Source organism: Mus musculus, chromosome 7, assembly GCF_000001635.26.
Source record: "Mus musculus strain C57BL/6J chromosome 7, GRCm38.p6 C57BL/6J".
In the NCBI taxonomy this organism is placed as follows: domain Eukaryota; kingdom Metazoa; phylum Chordata; class Mammalia; order Rodentia; family Muridae; genus Mus; species Mus musculus.
This window is the reverse complement of record NC_000073.6, coordinates 134,909,516-134,931,180: the sequence shown is the minus strand read 5'-3', so window position 1 is coordinate 134,931,180 and position 21,665 is coordinate 134,909,516. Positions and strand designations below refer to the sequence as shown.

At 46.3% G+C, this 21,665-nt stretch overlaps 2 protein-coding genes across 4 annotated transcripts in view; one reads left to right on the top strand and one right to left on the bottom strand.

Annotated features, from left to right (window-relative positions):
* The window catches only part of Dock1 (dedicator of cytokinesis 1), a 502,961-nt gene that overhangs the window by 242,467 nt on the left and 238,829 nt on the right, over positions 1-21,665 (bottom strand). The window lies entirely within an intron of this gene.
* The window catches only part of Insyn2a (inhibitory synaptic factor 2A), a 56,523-nt gene that overhangs the window by 7,250 nt on the left and 27,608 nt on the right, over positions 1-21,665 (top strand). For 2 of the 3 annotated variants that reach the window (XM_006508103.4, XM_017322443.2), the window contains exon 1: positions 3,096-13,538. In XM_006508103.4, coding sequence (XP_006508166.1) covers positions 12,328-13,538 — 1,211 coding nt within the window. In that variant the 5' untranslated portion in view covers positions 3,096-12,327. Of the gene's footprint in view, positions 1-3,095; positions 13,539-21,665 lie in introns of those variants that run through there. The other variant, NM_001143802.1, reaches the window with a different exon arrangement.

The window sequence follows — 21,665 nt, the reverse complement described above, 5'->3', positions numbered from 1 at the left end:
AGAAAAATAACAGAAGGCACAAGCTAGCGGTGTACCTTCATAACTGCACTATCAGAATGATCTGAGGAAGCCAAGAATGGTGGTGCACTGAGAATTTTCAGGCAAGTGGATCTCTGTGAGTTCAAGACTAGCCGGGTTAATCAAAGCAAATTCCAGGAAAGCCAAAGCTATAATGAGATCTTGCCTCAAAAAACAAAAAGCAAAACAAAATCCAACCTATATATAATGGTCAGAAGAGTTTAAAAATACATAATCCCTCCAAGTCTCCACCCTCTATACACTGATGTACCAGGTTAGGTGGGAACTGAATATATGGTCTCATTTTTTTTTCCTTACCTCCTAACCCACAGTGTGCCATTGCTGAGAGCTTGCAAGCCCAGGCTTCAGCCCTCAAGGAAAAGGCACGCTTTTTTCCTTCTGCAGTAGGACAACCTTCATCATCTTTTCCTCTCCTGCCAAGCCAGACAACTTGCTTTAAACACACAGACACACACAGACACACATAGACACACACAGATACACATTTCATCAATACTCAGGTCTCTTCCAAAGTTTCAAGAAAGGCAACAGGGAAAGGGTCCCCGAAGGACTGAGTGAGATCTCTATTTCTACTGTATCCCTTCGTCTGCAAGGAGACCTCACAGACTCCTGTCACCATCAGTCCTGCTCACTCGCTGCCTTGTGCTCAGGGACCACTCAACCATTTACTCTGTTGTTCTCTCTCTTCTTGCCATGATCTTTATAAAAAATACCATGGAGGTCTGAAATGGAGGCAAACTCAGGACTATCACCTTGGTCTGCCCACTAGACTGACACTTCAGATGTCTGTATGTGAAGAGCTGTATATCCCAGTTGCCTGCCTGGCCTCTGTTCTGCCCCAGAATAAAGTGTCAAGTTCTATTCTGGGTGGGCAAAGGGTTGGTACAACTCTAATCAAGCTGCCAAAAACCTGACAGTGGGGCTCAAGGCTACCCAAGCTCTCTATATCTCCCTCAAGTGCAAAGCAACCAAGATATATCGTAGTTCAACTGCCCATCATTACTGAGTGTTCCTTCCTGTCAGTATGTCCCTGTCTCTGTCCACCAGTGTGTCTTTCCACTCCTTACTCTTTGTCCTTTTTAGGTCTGCCATCCCCATATTCATCTTAGTATATAAAAGAAGAGGGAAATTATATAGTCCTAAGGAACCATGGTACTTAGTGAGTAAAAACGTATATCCACGGGTCATTTCCAGGGTATGAAAAATGAATGTGATTTTATCCAGTCCTTGATGTGCCTCTGGGCACTAAGGTCCACTGTTGTGATTTGGACCCTACAATGTTGTTTGCCCCTCAAAGGCCAGCAGTATCTCCTCTATAGCTGGTTAAAGCCCAGGATTATGAAAGATGCTATGCTCTTAAATTTGTATATGAGTTGGAGCCATTGAAATGTGTGAATTAAAATTATAATTTATTTGGCAACTACTACATCACAGATATCATGGCGGGGGGGGGGGGGGGGAATATACTGTTAGCAAGTCAAATGTCTGCAAGGAATATGTCATCAAGTCCCCATTATGCATCACAATTAAACACAAAACTTGCCCCATTAGTAGGTCATCTCCTTATTCTTGTGAGCATACATGCCATCACTTTCTCTTGCATCAGTGGGGGCGGAGGGATGTTGCATAACTCCAGGTAGTGGTTTCTTCAAACTTAATGAAAACGTGTTCTTTCTCTTATTCCTGCCCGAGCTTTATTATACAGCCAAGATTCCCCTGGGAATGCAGACAGAATCCTTGGAAATCACTCATATTGCACACTCATCCTACAGCTCCTTGACCAGATCATGGAAAGGGCCACTGCTCCAGAGATGACGTATATGTATATTCAAATCAGTCAGCAAGTATTGAAGGATGGCAGGGCACAGGGCAGGGATATCACACATCCTTTACTGGGGCTTTGCCCAAAAACTTAGGCTTAGGAGAAAGCACATTAGGCTGCCTCCTGCATGCTTTCAAGTGCAATTGCCCACAATCCTGGAGTTACAAGGGACTCTCTCAGCAACTGGTCCCTTGTAACTCCAGGATGACACATCACTGAGGATTATGTCTCATTGTTTCACAAGTACCAAGAAGCACACAGCAGGGTACCTGCTTACCTTGGACATGCAGATACCTGAAACTGCCAAAAGCAAGACGAGGTCTATGCCATCTAAGAGCCAGGAACCTTGAGTGGTGGCTGAGTTACAGCCCTGGAAAGTGAGCTAAGGGAAGGAAAGTTGCACAGGAGGGATGACCACAGTGTGTTCGCAGGATGGTGTAGGAATGTGTGAATTTCAGTGTTGGGGATTCTTGACAAGATGGAAGAGGAACAGGGTAGGAAAGAGTAAAGACGGCTTTAAAGAAAACAAGACTTGCTGCTCGACTGGACTTTGCTTAGAGCCTCCAAGGACAGAGATGGGAAGTAGAAACGGAAGGTAGGCTTTGGGGAAGGCTCAAAGACTAAGATGAGGAGGGGAATAGTATGGAAAGGAAGTCAACTGGAGAAGCAATAGCAAAGAAACATAGATATTAGTGGGTGGCAATTTTTCAATAGGCAGCATGGAGTTGAAGTGATCATACTGTTAGCAGCACAGATTGCTGGAAGATGGTACAGCAATCCCAGTAGGAGGGGGGGCTTTGAACCCCTGCGTGCTAGGTCCAGAGGCTGCCTTGAAGACCAGTTGCCTTAGTCTAAGTTCAGCTGAGGCAAGCATGGCAGTTGGGTTTCTAGGTTGAAGATGGACCACACTCACCACCTGACAAGAAGCACCACAGGGCCTTCGCAGTGTGGCGGAGGCACTGAGAAGGCTGATGCGCACAAGGGATATACCTTCAATGTGGAAGACAGAATGTGAGAGGGATGTCTACAGTCTCAGGGTGTAAAGTAGCCGCTGGGTTTTTAATATGAATAAAAAAGATGACGTTAAAGGTCATTGCTGGTCAAGAAAGGAAATGAAGATTCAACAAGCCTGTATAGAATAGAAGAGCAAGTAACACCAGGATTCATGACAGATGAGATTTGTTTTAATAATAATAATAATAATAATAATAATAATAATAATAATAAAACAAAAACTATGACAACTATTGAGGTGACACAGTCTAAAAAGTATTCTCTACTTTCAGTTTCTCTATTCTCTCTCTTTCCCACTGCCAGACACAATACTTTCCTTGTTTGTTTGTTTGTTTGAGAGAGGGTTTCTCTTTGTAACCTAGGCTGCAAGAGATCCACCTGCCTCTGACTCCCCAGTGACACCATGCCAAGCTTGCACTAATATTCTTAACACTGAAACTTTGCCCTTTGCACACCTGCAGTGTCCGTCATTCTGGTCAGAGTATTCCTTCAGTTTTGCATATTCCAAGCAATTAACTGTGTACACTTAAAATGTGGTTGTGTGTGTGTGTGTGTGAGAGAGAGAGAGAGAGAGAGTGAGAGTGTATCTATGAGTGAGTGAGTGTGAGCATGCACATACATGTGTGTTTCTGGGGTCAGCTATACATACAAGTGTAAGCAAGCACCCAAATGTGTGCATGTGAACGCAAGGGGTCATCCTTGGGACTATCCACTTTGTTTTCTGAGATGTGGTTTCTAACTGGCCTGAAGCTCATCTATTAGGATAGGCCGTCCCTGTGCCCACTTGTCTACACTTCTGCAGTGCTGGGATTAGAAACCCACACACCACTTCTGGGATTTTACATTTGTTGTAAGGATCAAACTCAGGCCCTTGAAAGCACTTTACCAGCTGAGCCATCTCCCCAGCCCTTAAGTCTTGTTTAAACTGACAAAACAATCCCCAGGGCAGTGAGTAATTTCTGAGGTCACCCTTCTGTGCCATCAGCTTCAGAGGAAGGGAGACGGCTCCCCTGCTTTATATTGTGAATTATGCCAGATTAAAGCACCCCCTATCATTTGTAGCCTACAAGCCAGAAGGCCTTCAGAATTCAAATCAGGGTATCTTTCCACATTAGACTTTGGCCAACAAAAACTATGAAGGCTGACTAGGTCTCACACATACTACTGGCTCTGTACAGCCAATGGACCATCCACACGCATTCCTGGGGCAGGACATTTTCTCTGCATCCAGCAATCAGCTTATAAATAGAAGCCGATTATAAGAAGAACTCACGGCTCTTTCTTCTTGGCTAAGCTGCCGCTGCTGTGAACCGAGACCTATTCAACCCCCTGGCCAAACCAAGGAGAATACAGCCGTGGAGAGGTGGAGATCCTATAGAGGCTAAGAGATAGGGGCCTGTGTGGACTTGCCAGAAAGACAGATTGTATCTCCAATTCTAAATGACTTCTCTTGTATGGGATGGTTACTTCTGCAAGGAAGTCCTGCCCTGCATGTCCCCGTGTGCTGTTCTGGGGTGACAGTGACATGGAGCAGGAAAGCTTTTGCTTGCAAGATGCACTTTGAAGGAAAGGAAGGAAAAGTCTGTATTCTGCTTGGGAGTTCAAATCAACCATGAGTGAAAACATGTTAAACCAGTTAAAAGGTGCACAGGGAAGAGGGTTTGATAGGTAAAGCACGCGTGTGTAGCACAACATGGAAGATCTGAGTTTTGATCCCCTACACCTGTGGGGTTTATTTTAGGTGTGGCAGTACATGTCTGTAAGTCGAGCCCTGTTTAAGATGAGGCAGGCAGATCTGGGTCTTGCTGGCCAGCCAATCCAGACTCAATGAGAAACTCTGTCTAGGGAAAAGTAAGGTAGAAGAGAAACTTAGAAGACATCCGAACATCAACCTCTGCCTTCCACACAGGCCCATGAGATGACAACACAGGCATGATGTGTGTGCCTGCTCATTCGCATGCATGCGCGTGCGCACACACACACACACACCTTCAAAAAAGTTTGGATTTAATACAATTAAAGGCAATGGACTCTCCAAGTCCATCCCAGTACACGTGCATCTATTTTTATGAGAAGAAGCTGTCCATAATATGATGTAAGAAGGGGAAGTTACCTCTTTCCTGGTGCACCAGTTTTTACAAACTCCAATCTCTGAGGAGCTCCAGGTGGCTATCTGATGAGCTCTTCATTATCTGGAACCTACACAGGGCAAGTAGGGCGCCTGCTATAGCAGCAAACTTTTGCCCACGAGCAGCATTCTGAACAACCACCCAACCTCTCGACTTCGCTGGGACTGGCACGTATGCCCATGGGGGAGGTGCAGAGATAGAAAGATGGGTTCCTTTTACAAAGCTGGTTGAACCTGGGTTGCAGAGTCAGAACCTGGTCTACCTAACTCTTTGGGAACTATTGATTGCCAAGCTGGTGGTGTAAATGCAGTGGGAGCAGGGTGGGGGTGGGGTGTTGTTTGTTGATCAACATAACACCCCATTTGGAGAAGGCAGGGTTCCCAGCTGACTTTTCACAAACATCCTACAATTCTGCTGACCTTAATACTAAGTCAGATTCGGTTTGGATCATGGGTAAGCAAAGGTAATGTTTTTGATAGAACTTAAGCAAAGAGAGAGCTTCTTCTAAAGAGTGAAGGAAAGGGGGAAGTGGATAAACTGTTCTTTCTTTCTTTCTTTCTTTCTTTCTTTGTTTCTTTCTTTGTTTCTTTCTTTCTCTTGTTTTGTTTGTTTGTTTTTTGTTTTTTTCCCCAAGACAGGGTTTCTCTGTGTAGCCCTGGCTGTCCTGGAACTCACTCTGTAGACCAGGCTGGTTTCGAACTCAGAAATCCGCCTGCCTCTGCATCCCAAATGCTGGGATTAAAGGCATGCGCCACCACTGCCCAGCTAAACTGTTCTTTAACCTGGTTCTCAATCTCTCTAATGCTGTGACCCTTTAATACAGTTCCTCATGTGGTGATGTGCCCCAAACATAAAAGTATTTTTGTTGCTGCTTCATAACTCTAATTTTGCTTCTGTTATGAATCATGTTTTCTCATGGTCTTAGGTGACCCCTGTGGAAAGGTCATTTGACCCCCCAAAGGGGTTGTGACCCATAGGTTGAAAACCACTGCTCCAAAGCCTCCACACCAAAGCAAAGTGTCCATGCCTGGATGAGGCACACAACTCATGCCTTTCTGCCCACTCACTGTGAACAGGACAGTGTGTGAGCATGCCAGCAATGGCTCATACTGTTGGTGTTGACTTTTCCAAGGCTTCTCTTAGTGAGCTATATATTCCAATGACACAGATAAGAACAGGTCAGAGTCCCAATTTAGACAGGCTTTATTCTGCTCAAAGCCTGCCTTTATCAAAAACAAAACAAAACCCTATCCTCAGCGTTGAACAAGAAAGCCATCAGTTCACAATGGCCCAGGTTACCTTTGAATATTCTATTCAGCAAGAGAGGTAGTGAATGCATTTATCTGGCATGTATGCCCAACACACTGGAAACCATTCCCAGCATCACATGAACTAGGCACAATGACATATACCTAAAATCCTAGCACCAGAGAAGCAATTCAAGGTTACCCAACAATACATATAGCAAATTCAAAGCCAGCCTAGTAAGTGGGGAGGGATGGAGGGAGGGGGGAAAGGAAAGAGGGACAGAGACATCACACAGAGACACACAGAGACACACAGAGAGAGACAGAGTGAGGAGGGGAGAGAGAACCAAAAGAAAAGAAGCTGTATGTGTCTTCCCTGATTTCCTTCCTCCCACAAGCCAGGTTGCTGTCCCTGACACAGCCCCCTCACTTACTGTCCACCCTGGAAAGGCATCTGAATGGACTTAGAGTCATCCCTTTTCAGTCAAAGCTGCGGCCTCTGAAGAGTGAACGACTGTCTGGGCAAAAAGAGCGTCTCCATGTGTTACACTAAACTAGCCCATGTTCTGGGACACAGTCTAGCATCTCTATCTCTCAACAGCTACCTCTGCCTCAGGGGAATAAGACTGGTTCAGGACTGCAAACTGGGTTTCCACATTAAAGCTTTCCCTGCAGAGGAGTCCCTGGAGTGAGAGCTAGTCTACCTCCCTTCCCCACTGGGAGGATCCATGTTCAAGAACAGCTTATCCTCTTCCCTCTTTCCCCCACTCCTAGGAGCCTAATGCACAGGCGTTCCCATAGCATATGGAATAAAATGTTGACCCAATTAATCTTGAACTGCAGCCAGCATCTCTGGCTCCAAGGTGCCTCGACCGCAGGAAAGCCACTGGGAAGCCAGCGCTGTCCTGTAGTTCCTCTCTACACTCGTGGGATGGCTTGCTGGCTTTTAGGCTATACACAGTGATGGAAGACGCTAAGGCAGGTAGTTTCCCCACAGTCCCACCTGTCAGAGGACCAAGGCACACATACCATACCACAGGGACACATATGAATCCTGGGAAGTATGAGACATTTGGCGGTGGCAGAATAGAAGCAAGTCTTTCCCATCAGCTGATGAAACCCCAGACTTCCTGGACACTCTAATCACAGAGCTCAGGGCAAATCGATTGGATTATAAATTCAAACCAGTGGCAATTTTCTTCTTCGTGGTAATGAATACTGGCATGATCTGTTAATTCTCCCGAGCCCTGTGAGCATGTCTGTACATACAAGTACTTATGTGGTGAGCATACACCTGGACATACAAGCGCACGTGCGCACACACACACACACACACACACACACACACACACACACAATTATAACTTTAAAATTCAGCTCTCCATCAACGTGATCAAAGAAGGCCTTTGGGGACTGCTGGTCCCCAACGTGATCCTTTCGGGGGGGTTTCTCTGAGAGGGGGTTTACACTTACAAAAACCTGCTGATAGGATGCTTAAGTGGAAAAGTGTGGTGGCAGCATTGGGCCCCTCCTCTCCACTGTCACCCTCAAATCAACTGTGTCCCTCTTGACTGTCACCCTCAAATCAACATGGGAAAGACACTCTCCCTAAAGGCAATGTTTTGGTACAATAGCGACCACTTTGCTTTGTTTCTACCCAGGAAAACTTGGTAGGCCATTTTCTTTCCCTTAACATTAGCTCCTGTTTTGTGGAGATATTAAACCGTCCTTATAATTACTATTTTAATGGTCACAGCGAGTGAGCATACACCATCATTTACTTGATTGTTTACCTATTGTTAGACTGTTAGTAACTTCCCTTTCTCACTCCTTCAAATTGAACTGAACATTTTTTTTTAAGTCTATGCTATTCATTTAAAACAGTACAGAGACAGATGACAGGGCATTGCTAATCTAAAACTACAGGGTTTATATATTTACAACTCATATTTGATTATGAAACTTAATTTGGGAGAGTAATTAAGACATTTGTATTCTATACAGCTCTCCGGCATCTAGATCTGCCCGAGCTAGGCAAGCCCAACCATGACTTGCCACTTTCCTAAGCATTGCCCCATGAAATCCAATATACGTTATGGACTTCCACTGCTCTACAGATAAGAGACTCACCCAAAGGAGCAAAACCTCTAGCTCTATGGCGTAACTTACCCCAGGACGGCATTTTATAAACACTATTCAAGTGTCACAGTCGATTCAAACTTCAGAGCAACCCTTAGTTTATATACCAATGTCAGGCATGTTCCAGGACTACTGGAGGTCTTCCATGATCCACAACTGATAAAGAATATTGGAATACCAGGAGAGTGACTAATTCATGTTTCAGATGCCCGATGCTTTATTATTGTTATTGTTGCTGTTGTTATTAAGAAAGGGCCTTACCAAGTATCAATGGATAGCCCAAAACTTGTTATGTAGACTAGGCTGGCCTTAAACTTGCAGTGATCCTCGTGCCCCTGGCTCCTGCATTCTGGAGTTGCAGGGACATGCTACTGTGCCTGGCCTAGCTGATACTTTTTGAAGTCTACTATGCCAAAAGACAGATTTTTCTGCTCAGGGTATTTCTTCCATGACTGTTATTCAAAGGGACTCAGGGTGCAGACCACCAGCTGTGCCCTTCATATAGTCCCAGTCTAGCAATGGAGCATTGCCAGCAGGCAAGGGTATCCTGAGGGACAAATGAGAAGATGGGAGGGAAAGGCACAGGCACAGGCTGGCATTTGTTAGCACAAAGAATTGTATGCATGGTCTCTAGACTCTAGAGAGATGGCTCAGCAGTTAAGCGTATGTACTCATGTTGCAGATGACCCAAGCTTGATCAGCCTCTATGACAGGCAACTCCCAAAGTCCTCTCACTCCTGTTCCAGGGGCTCCCATTGCCGATAACCTTTTTAAGTATCTCCACTCAAGTACATATACATGTAATTTTAAAAGACAATATAAATAAAATCTTCAAAGCTGCCCAGCAGGCACAAGGCTCTAGGGCCAGCCCCATTTATTTATTCGTTGTCACTGTTTTCACTAATAGGAGAATTGTGTTTTACATACTTAGTAACTCAGTAAAGCATGAAGAGTTTTGTTTTTTTTTTACTATTTTGCTTTTACCACCAGCAATTAATCCCTCTGATTTGTTTTATGAGTCTGATGGTTGGGTCTAGCACTCAGCAAACCAGTGGAGTGATGTAAGAAAATTATTTCAGTTCAGTTCCTGGCAAATCCTGATGATGAATAGTGAGGCAGGACAAACCTACTCAGACACACATTTTTCAGGACTGGCAGGGAAAAGGCTGAAAAATTACTAGTAAATTGCTTTTTGTAAAAATGCTCTCTCTTTCAAATTTCCCCTAGTCTGAAGGTCTCCTTCAGAATGATGGCACAATACATTCTGACACACCTAGATGGCAACAAAGCCAAAGAACAGACGCAGAAAACAATGAGGGTTGGGATTTAATTTTCTTATTAAGTCCCCAGTTTCCAATACTCTTGCCCACATCAACTTCTTCTGAGAATGTGCCTTTTACCCATTGGGATAAGCGTCTCCGAAAGATAGCGGTTATCTGTGCTGGGAGGCTTCCCTGCCCCACCCTCCAGGCATAATCCCCTCCTCCAATATATGAGCTTTGAAATTCATGTTATCATGTCTCTGGTCCATTCTATTCCTATTCCTCCTCTCTAAAACTGTCCCGAAGGCTGAGTTTCAGATTCCAGAGGCCTGCAGATATCCCCAGCACCTACTTGAAATCCTTGATTCTGAGGACGTAACTCTGGGCCAGTGGCATCTGCCTTGGAAATATATGGTTGGAAAGGCTAATGCAGGATTGTCACGGTGGTGAAACTCACTTGGCAACATGGCTGGTTGACACACTCAGAGGAAGACATGCTTCTCTTCTGTTTGGGAGAAGCCAGGACTACTGCTGCTGGCTGAGGCTGCTGAGAGTTCTGCATTCCCTTCCACCATTAGCAGGTCATCTGCCTGATGGAACCCTGGAGCAGCCACAGAGTAACCCTGGTCTATAATCAGAGAGTGCAGAGATGACTTTAGGGTATCTCCAGATATAACTACCCATTAGTTTTCAGCATTATTATGAAGAATTGGTCATTGGACTTGCCTCTGAGTCTTCCATGCTGTAAACAACTGTGGGTTCTTGTAAGGTGGCAAAGATCAGTGTAGCCAAGGTGTAAGCCACTGCAGAATAGGTCATGTAATGACCCTAAGTCATGGGCTTGGGTTCTCTCTCTTCTTCTCCCTCGGCAAGCCACGATGCCTATTGGCTTGGAATACTGGCTAAGGATTAATAACAGGAGAGGCATTAGACCTGTATGTTGGATATGTAGATCTGTTGGCAACACTGTGAGCTCAGTGTTTGGTGGGACAGGGCCTTCCTGGGCTTTCTCACCTGCTGTGTAAGCTTGAACAAGTGGCACACCATACTTCTGTGCCATAGGAATGGTGACACCAACTTCTGTCCTCATGTGCATTTGCCTCTCTGCAAATATCTCCACTGCCATGGTATATCCCAAGAGTCTCCCCCAGGTCTCTGGTCAAGGCTCTTGCCTACACTACTACCCCTGTCACCATCGCTACTGGGACAGCACTTCTGCATCAGTGCAGAGCTTGAGTTCTGTTGACCCTGGGCTGGATAACCAGTTTTTACTGACCTTGGCTCATCTCTGTGTCTTTGCATCCCTGGACACTTGGGCTTGAACAACTGAACCTCTCGTATACACCCACATCCATCAAGCTGACAACTTTATCCTCAACTGTCAGGAGTCTGGCAAAAGCTACTCACAAACAGCATCACCATAGCTCTGTCTTCTGTTTGCTTTTGTTTTGTTAGACCCAGAATTGAACCGAAGGCCCCATATATATTATGAAAACATTCTACCACATTTTGAAACAAGGGTCCCTAAGCTGTCCTGGCTGCTCTTGAACTCACTCAGTAGCCAACTGAGCCTTGAACTTGTGATCTTCCTGCCTCAGCTTCCTACATAGCTGGAGTCAGAAGTTTGCACTGCCAGGACCAGTTTCCTTGTATCCCCTTGCTTCAAGTGCAGCTCCCAAGAAAGTTCTTCCGTATGCATTAAGCAGCTGTGAATCTGCTTATCTAATAAAGGGAAGGCACTTACCCTCCTGGTATTCCCCAGAGAATCATTGGCCACCTGCATCTCTTTAGCTGCATTTAATAGCTCAGCCCAAGATGAATCTTCATGATTAACAAAAAGCCTCCTGATTTTATTTTCTTTCAGCTTTTAAATGCTAGAACAAATACCATTGTTGTCCGCCACCCCCACCCCCACCCCCACCCCCACGGGGTTGTGATCAAAACACAAAATTTTATTCTAGAATGAATAATTTATTTTTTCAAAGTAATTTCCAAATACCATCTCCATGAAATCATAGAAGAGAGATGGTATTGCTGTTTTTGTAGACTCAGGGAAACCCACGGAATGTTCATGACTGACTTTTCTGGAAGCCACACTCCCCACCATGACTTATCACCAGAGATATATCCCTGTGCAGGAGTATGGTTGGCTCCCCATAGAGTCCTTGTTGACTGACCCTAGTTACTACCTACAAGGGCATCCCTCTATGTCTGTTTGTCTGCTCAGACATACAGGGACCTAGAATATTCATTAAGTCTTTAAATCTGTTAGATTCCAGTAATAGATTAATCACGTCATCCTTTAAAAAAAAAATAGTAGAAATCCTAAACTAAATAAGTTGCATTTGGTAAACCATCTGCCTACGGAGCAGAGACACACATGTAAAAAGATAATTTGCAAATCTGACGCGGCAGAGTTGTTGGGCTGCTTGATGAATATAGTAACACAGGTTTGTCTAATGGGGAAACAAGCATTACTATCAAACGAAAACCAAGTGTATCCCACATGGAAAAAGTAAGCAGGCTTTAATATCGAGAAGCAGTTCACGCTGTGCCTGCCAGCAACTCCCCGCCTGTCTGATTTTCCTTAACATAAAGGCCGACCTCACCTGTTTAAAAATAATTAGGAAGCCAGCAGCTGTGATTTGGCTGGACGTCCATTCGGCCTCGTTTGCATGTGTGCTTCTGACCCACTGATGCCTCTGTTGCTGTCTCTGCATGCAGGCACCATGGTCAGCAAGGACTCTGGCAGATGCATACTCACGACACCAGAGCGGGAAGTGGAGCCCGCCGCCTGCCTGGCCCTGGAGATGAGATATGCCCTCGACCCTAACCGGCAGATCAAAAAGCGAAACAAAGCTCTGCAGGTGCGTTTTAAGGATATCTGTGAGGCCCAGAATGAGCAGAGAGACACACAGCTGTCTTCGGGACCTCTGGGGGAGAAGCGAGAGGCCAAGGCTGTGTCCTGCAGGGTGGCCTATCGTAAGTATATGACAGTGCCTGCACGCCGATCCATTCCCAATGTCACCAAGAGCACCGGTGTGCAGACCTCACCAGATCTTCGCAAGTGTTACCAGACATTCCCGCTGGACCGCAAGAAAGGCAGTCTCAAAGGCCTGCCGGCTGCAGATGCCTTCAAAAGCCAGAACAATGGGTTTCTAGCAGATTCAAAAGAGAAGAGCGAGGCGGGACCCATGGAGGAGCCTCGGCCTTGCAGTGCAGGAAGGATTCACAAGACCACCGCATTGGTTTTCCATTCCAATGAGCACGTGAACGCACTGGGACAGCCTTCTGGGGTCAACTGTGCAGAGCTCTGTAAGTCTCCAGATGTGCTTGGCTACCCAGAGGCTGTTTTGCAAAACTCTCGGCCTCCCTCTGAGGAGCCCATCCACCAGCTGCAGGGGAGAGCTAAGCTTGACAGGGGCACCCTGGACTCAGAGGAGCCGGCTCCACTCACCCACGGAAGGGTGTTTAAAACCGAGGTCGCCACTGTGTATCCGCCTGCCATCAGTACCAGGGCCCCTGAGCCTGGCTTGTCAAACTCTGCTGCTGCCAGCCAGTGGTCTCTCTGCCCTGCAGATGAGGAGCAGAGGCGAGCCGCCCACCTCAATGGGCTACAGGCATCCACAGGCTCTGCTGTGGCCTGCTCAACCCCGGTGCAGTACCTGTCCCCAGAATGTAGCGAACAGCCCCTGCAGAACCAGCCTAGCCCCACAGCTGGGATAGGGGATGAAGAACACCAACAAATTGTGCCTCACACAGAGGTGGTAGACCTCAAGGCCCAGCTGCAGGTGATGGAGAACTTAATCAGCTCTAGCCAGGAGACCATCAAAGTGCTGCTGGGAGTTATTCAGGAGCTGGAGAAAGGAGAAGCCCATCGGGAAGGGTATGTATGGCCACTGCATCTTACCCCCTGTGGGCTCACCACTTGCAGGCCCATCAGCAGCCCCGATGTCCCAGCCCTAAGGAGTCTAATGCCGGTGGTTTTTGTGTCAGGGCTGCAGTCTGACAAGGGTCACAGGTGTGTTGAAGGCCAGGCTTCCTGGCACACTCGCCTCTGATACTCATTCGTTGGTTAGCATTTACCCATCTGGCCTTGGGTTTCAATCTCTCCCTGTCTATTCAGGGAGCTGATGGGTCTTCCTTGTGATCTTTTCAGATTGATGTTTTCTAGTCTTGCTGAATTGTAATGTGCACGCTGGCTCAAGATATTTAAATAAGAGGCCACTTGCCCCTTCGGAGTCCCATTATAGAAGACAGCATTAGAACAAATCAGACAGCATCGGGCAAAGGAAATGCTAGCGACTGATAAATGATGTCACTGGGATGGGCATTCTGGACCATGTCTCAAGGAATAGACAGTCTTTGGTTTTCATTCTTTTCCAGGAGCACACAGAGGCAGAGCCCCTCTGTAGACAAGCCCGATCTGTAGGTGATTAGGAGGCACCCGCACCCCTGAGTTGTTCTGGGTGTCCATTTGGACTACTAAACAGTCCAGAAATCAACAAGGGCTTGTTGGACATGACCAGCTGCTGATCATCTAAGTTAGAAAACACATCTCCCCCAGCCCTCACTGTCGGCGAGGCTGGCAGAGCTGGTTCTGTGCATCTTCAAACAGTGCTCACGGCTCACCAACCTTTTTCTGATTGGCCAAGCCTTCTCTTGTACAGCCCTTTGGACCATCTAACCCACCCTATGCTCTGGAGCTTGGATGTGAGGCTGTGTTTTCTTGTCTACGTAGCTGGCCCCCTTTATTCTGTGGGTGAAGTGAGCTACGAGTGGTGTGGCAAAAAGAAACCAAGTAATACATTGTCACTGTAGCAGAGCTCACTGGACTCAGAGGATTGCTGTGGGTGAATTAGTCAGTGTTTGCTTTTTGCAAGTAGTGAAGAAGAAACAGCCTCTGCCTTCCAGGGCAGGAGGAAAAGCCAATGCACTGGTTTCATTAGCAAGACACAGAGGACAGCAGGAACCTGTCCTGAACTTTGATATAGCTTGTAATAACTGGATGTCACCAATGCCGGGTGGAAAATGTTGAACTGGATAATGTCTGCGAGTGTCTAGTGTTGGTCTCACTAAACAGTGGTTTTGCATAGGAGAAAGAGGGCCTGAGGAACACTTAGGGTCCCTTATCTGAATACAGTGTTATAAATGCAACCTCATCTGCTGAGCACAAAGGCTGCTACTCAACACTGCCCTGGGCACCCTGGGGACTCTTTGCTGAGCAGAGTGGCTGATAGCCACCTGTGCCTAATGAATCTCATAAACTCAAGTTGACTGCCGTTAGTTACACTTGACCATTCATTTCCCTACTCACACTGACCAGGATTTAAGAGCTTGATAGTGTCACTCAGAAGACAGAGAAAAGGTCTCCTGTCACAGAAAGCCTTCCACTCCAGTATCCCAAAGCTTGCCCAGAGTCCTAGCCATCTTAGGACTTGGCACCTTGAATCAAGGCCAAGGTCCCCTCCCTCACCTTTAAAACCTCTGCTTAGTTCTTCATCCATACAGAACAAGCCCAGGTTCTCAATGCAGATCCACAGTGTGGCAACTTCTCATATCAGGTTCTAGAACACTCATTCGCATCTACCTTAGGGAACTGACTGGCAAACATAACAGGGAATCAAGAAGTTTCAAAATCTAAGGTTACTTTACTTTGATGGTGGCCATTCCCACTCCAGGACCAAGATCATTAATTTAACTAATACTCAAATTTTCCACTTCCCTTGTCTATATGGGGATATCACAGAGGGAAGCAGCCTCTAAGAGACAAAGCAGAAGCTGTGAGATGGAGGTTCCAAGGCGTCTCCAAAGGTTAAAGGGCCAGCCATAGCCAGTTCCACACTATGACACCTATAACAGCTGCGGAGAAGGGTAGTACCTGCCCGTTTCCCTGGTGTAAATACTGCCTTGTGGGGCAATTTCATCAGCTCCCAAATCCTGAGAGTAAACATTGCCCGCTTCTCTGATCACCCAAGCCAAACCCTGATTTGTATATCTTATGGAGGCTAGGGAGGATCGTGTCGGTTGCATCCCAAGTTAGAACATCAGGAGGTGCATTCTCCTCTATGCTCATTCATTTTTAGTCCATGAAAAAATTATATTTTATTTATTTCCCTCTGCGTGTGTTTGGGGGCACAAAGTACAACCTGCAGCCATCACCTCTCTTTCCCCCACATGGCTCGTGGAGATAGAAGTCCCTGGGCTTGGTGGCAGGTGCCTTTGCCCACTGAGCCATCTTGCCATCCATATATGTATCATTACATACTCACTTTGTGTGAAATGACAAATTATTAAAGAGTCCATTAAGCTAAAATATCCAAAGTTGTCCCTAGGAAATAGTCTCAAACCAATGGCTCATTGACTGTGAAAGAGGCTGATGAAGTGGTGGCCCGGTGTCAAGGCTTCTGCTTGCCTGTCTTGCCCAGTAAAGCACTGAGTGGTTCTGGATAGAAGTCACCAGTATTAAGAAGGAGCTCCTAATGGAGGTAGACCCACTGCAGCCATGACTGCATCTATGTGACATATCTTATACCCATAGTCCCATAGTGCTTTCTGGGATATAAATGAGCCTTTGAGAGTCATGGACCTTCTCTTGTGATGCCTGGACAGTGTAAGGGGAAAGTGATGATCTTTGAGCCTGACCCGCAGCCTCTACATATCGTGGACTGTACTTAATATGTAATATCCTTGATGGGGTTTTTCTTTATCTAGTGGCTTTTTCTCTATGGAGTGATGTGTGCTTCGCCAGACATGTGTGCCTTAAGACCCTTCCAAGTTGGTCTTCCTACGAGACTCTCCCATTTATCTCATTTGCTCATAGGTGTGCCTGAAAGGCTTGCGCAGAGAAAGGTCTCTTCATAGGCAACTGAGCTTCAGTTGGGTCTTCATCAAAGTAGGAGTGGCAGAGACTTAAGTAAGGTTTGTAGGAAGCCCCCGTCTATAAGAGCTCACAATGGAGACAGGATAAAAGGGTAGGACCTATGGACAGCGTTGGAAAGGATGCCTTCTGTAAGGAAATGGTTGCACAAAGATTTCCTCACAATCATGCTTTTTAGTCCCCCGTAAAACATTTGGGCAATTCACGCAACTCCCTCTGCTTTATGCAGCACAGGCGGCATTTGCTCACACGGCTGGCGTGAATGCCAAGAATTACCCTGCCTATTTCAGTGTTCTCAGTATTATTCTGGTCTCTTCTCAGGAAGTGCTAGGTCACACAGGCTACCTGCATGACTGATGCTTTTGTTAAAGGTTGAGAACAGGGCAAGCTGGATATGGAATTAAAAACCCAACCAGTTCTTGAAACAGTGGAAATTCCCTGTAGCCACTCTGGGCTTCCTGAGTTGGGCAGTCACTGACCAGCTGCCTGAAGGGCCTCACTGCCCAGGGCACTGCAGCACCAGCAGCGCCCTGTGGGGAGACCACTCCTCCTGCCTCTAAGCTAACCCATCCCAGACACTCTAAAGTAATGGTTCTCAAGCCTACTAATGTTGTGGCCCTTAATATAGTTCCTCACGTTGGGCTGATCCCCAACCATAAGACTGTTTCCATTGCTACTATATTTCTGTAATTTTACTGCTGTCATGAACTCTAATGTAAATATCAGATAGGCAGAATATATCTGGAATGCAACCCCTGTAAAAGGGTCATCTGACACCCTCCCCAAGGGGTCCCGATTCGCGGGTTGAGGACCATTTGATCCAGAAAATTAATATATTCACTCCTAACAGCCCAACAATGCCTTCCAAGGCAGAGAAAACCAGAAACCCACGGGAGAAACTACATTCAAAGATGTTAACCACGAGGTCAAGATGAACCCCGACTATAGCTTCTTCACTGACAGCCCCTCCAAGAATCTCTCTTAGGCTTAGGAAGTGAGGGGCACTCAGGGCATGCCAGGCCTTGCACCAGAGATAATAATAGAAATAATAGTAGGAAGCAGACATGAAGTATGGGGCCTCTATGTCTATACTGAGTCAGAAAACATGTGAGACCACAGATTAAAAGAAGACTTAAGCTAAGGTGACTGACAGCTTATAAGTTCCAGTCACCCCCCCCCAAACCAGTCCCCCCGCTTTTCCCTTCTCCCTCTTGCTCTGGCTACTTGTTCCAGCACCTGCTCGCTCCAGCCCATAGGTTTTCTTTCTTTTTTTTTTTCTTTTTTCTTTCTTTCTTTTTTTTATTTGTTTCTCATTACAGATAGTTGTGAGCTACCATGTGGTTGCTGGAATTTGAACTCATGACCTTTGGAAGAGCAGTCAGTGCTCTTAACCACTGAATCATCTCGCCAGCCCATAAATTCCAATTCCTAGGCAAGGGAACAGTTGCCTGTCAGTGGAATATCCTTCAGCCAGGTAAAAGGTGGCTTCTTGGTGGTTTGAGATTCAGTTCAACCTATTTGGGGCACATAGTGGCTTAACTAACAATTTATTTTACTTAAAAATTAAACACACACACACAAATCCACTCATGGGAATGCCTCCAAGTTCAGGGACTTGGTGAGGATAGCATTATAGTGCTTTCAGGACTTGGGAGATTAAATAATAGAGTTAGCAAACCTCATACAGTGACCTGTAGTAAAGTTTCCTGAAGTTGATTTACCACGTTACCATAAAACAATGGCAATATCAGCCATGTAAGAAAGATTCTGTGCAGACAAACTGGTGAGAGATGAACACTGCAGTCCTCGGACCTGTGTCACCGGAGGACCTCAGAATCCCTTCCCACGGAGCAGAGCCAGCAATCGTTGGGAGGTTCGGGGGCCGATGATCAGCTTTGGGACCCACATCCAGATGATTCTCATTCTATCTTTATCCTCAAAGCAGCCACAGGCGCTCCAAATATGAGCAGTCATGGTTATATTGCAATGAGCATTTACACAGAGAGAGTGAGACCAGAGACCATGGGGTTGCCTAGTAGATGGATACGTGTTGGGACTACATCAGCTCAGTTGTCAGGCTAAAATTTGGGTACGGGTAGTTTGTGTGTGACTACCATACAGGAGACGTGTAGTTCACTCCCACTCGGAGGGCTTCTCCTGAGCCTCAGTGGTGGATGCCAAGTTAGGCAGTGAGCAGACTGAATTCAGGCCCAGCCTTTGAGGAGTACAATGACACTATTGGCTACATTCAGTTTGGTTACGTATATGCTTTACCTTCCTCCAGCATGTATGACCCTCACCCAATCCCTGACTTTGAAATTGTGTGTGTGTGTAAGTGTGTAACACAAAACTGTAAATTGTATGGCAGCATCCTTATAGACATAAGAAAGGTTCCCAACTTTTTGGGGAATAAAGGGCTTTTTTTTCATTGATATGTTGAGGCCAGATGGATAGAACTGTATACTGGCTCTTTCTCATATTGACAGAACCGACATTTCAGAACCTGTGAGATGAGAAACCTGGAATTTTCTCTGATTACCCAGGCCCAAAGGGAATAAGTGCTGTGTCACAATAGTAGAAAACAAATGGAAGGAGCCAGTTTACTCACTCAGGTTACAGACCAAGAGGATGGCAGGGGATTAGTATACCCATGGGATCTGTATACCCTGGTGGCAGCAGTGGCAGAGCCCTGATGCATCATAAAGCTTTTCTATTGCATCTAAGTTTCTGGCTCCCAGGCCCCTCTTCAGGAGTTTGGGCAAATCCAGGTCCAGTAAAGAGATCCCCTCCCACCCAGGCTACATACTGCCTACTGGATGAAGAGGTGCTCCTGCCAGAACCAACCCACTGCATTAAGATCAAGGTCTTGAACCGGATTAGCTGGGAAACGTCCCAAACAGAGGTGAGAGGGTGGAGGAGACAGTGTTTGACAGCCTCCCCCAGTGACCATGACCCCAAGAGCTACTCTTAGGGGTTCTACAAGTCCGAACAGTATTCTCCTCAGCTCGGGCAAGATGTTCCACAGGCAAGCAGGGCACTGTGAGCAGCGAGAGAGGCTGTGCTGAGCGACCAACCAGAGGCAGAAAGGTCCTTAATTCTGCCAAATGCTCTCCCGTCTCTTCACATACTCTATTTGCAGGGGATGGAAATGTCAGCACTCCGTTTTCTAGTGTTCTTGATGAATGTGTCGTGGTGGCTCTCTGTACAGTTATTGTAACCCAAAACATTTTAAAGCAGTATAGCCAGCAGAGAGAGGTCAGCAGCCATTGTACTTACCCCACCCCCTCAGGAAATGGGCTTCGGCGAGACAGCAAAGCAGAATGACCACGGCTCTGCAGTCAGCAGGTCCTGAGCACTGACATGGCCTCCTCTTGCCATTCAGCAGAGTCTCCAACCTGCTGGACCTCTGACTCTGCCTTTGTAACTGAGACCTCTAAATACCTTGCAGCCTGCGTACCTGCCTGCAAGGGGACTCGAAAGACAGGTGTGGCGGTTCACACTTGGAATCTCGGCACGGCAGAGGCTGAAGTAGGATGAGGTTGAGTTCAAGTCCAGTCTATGCTACAAGTCCAGTCTACAGTTTCTGAAACACAGAAACTATAGAAGATGGGAATCCCATACACAGAGGATGTGGACCTGCAGCCCCGGCTTTCCTGTAAAGTTAGTTTCTCTGTCAAATAACCTTGCAGGAGTAAGCCACGAGTCAAGGCGGGTAGGCTAGAACGTGTGGAATGTCTCCTCTGGCTTTGGTACATGGGTTAGATTATTCTGGAGGCTGAAGATTACGGAATCGAGGCACTGTACTTCAAACTCTGCTTCTGGGAGAACCGCTGCCCTCGCTCAGAGCCACCAGGAGTTGCGATGAGTCAGGGAACTTGGACTTGCTTCCAGCTCACCTAGGCTTGGCTTTCTGACATACATTTTTCTGTCTGGAAGAAGGTTCCTTTCTGCCCTAAGAGCATGTTCTGCAGAAACATCTAGAAGTAGTACAACTTCAGCAGCCATCTTAAAATACTCATAAAATGTTACTGAGGGAAAGCCCTGTTTACTGCTTGGCAGACACAGAGAACAATCTTGCCTTCCCTTCACTCATCCTGACACCTCCCCGGTGCCTTTGCTCCCCAGGAGGCTGCAGGTGAGGGTGGCATTCTCTTAGAAGATTTCAGGAAAACGTACTGTTTTTCTATTACAAGTACAAAGCTTTCATTGATTTGTGATAAAGTAGTCACATTCCCACATTCGAGTGCATTTCTTAGTTTTGTGACTTTTGAGGTGGAAGTGTATGCCAGGGCCTCCCCAGCGCATGCACTTTTATCTAACTCACGGGGTCACGGGGAGCCGCCGCCTTTAACACTCGCGTGAGGATAGCTCTGTAAATACTAGTTTGAAGTTCTCGGAACTTATAAGTTCTTCCCTTCTTAATATATATAAAAAATAAAGCTAAATATATTTGTAGGTGTATAAAACACATTTGTCATTCTTGCTCTGGGCTTCGTGTAGGTATCATATATACCTGAAAATGGAATTTAAATAAACTTCCTGAGCAGAATGCCAAAATAGCTTTCAAATATCTCCCCAGCCTTTCAAGTTGGCCACTGAATAGAAACCTCACCACTGAGCCACTAGGCAACTCTGAAACCCAGTTTGCAGATAAAATGAGCAATTCAAGGCATGACATGAACATTTATGAAATTTATGGATTTGTGTTCCAGAATTCAGATTAAAAAAAGGAAGAAGAAATGTGAGTTCTGGTTTTCAAATACTTTTTCAAACCTCATGCAATTTCTGCTAAGCAATGCAAAAATGCTCTACACTCTACTTTCCACTGGGTCTGAGGCAAAGTCACATGGGAGGGAGGGCACCCAGGTGGAGCCCCTCAGAGCTCAGCACATCCGATCATGCAGCTACGTGGGGCAACCTACAATCCACGCAGCATTTCTGAGCCTTCCCAGAGCAATCTGAGGTAAATGATCTCCAGCAGAGAGCTGAGGCTTGGGTGTGCTTCAGAGGCTCCCCAAGGTCAAGAGAGAGGGGGTTCACTGAGTTCCCAGGTCGGTTGTATGAGACTTTGCAGTTCCCTGAAACTGGGGACTCAGCAGGTCTGTACATGGAAGGAGAAAAGGAGGCATTTCT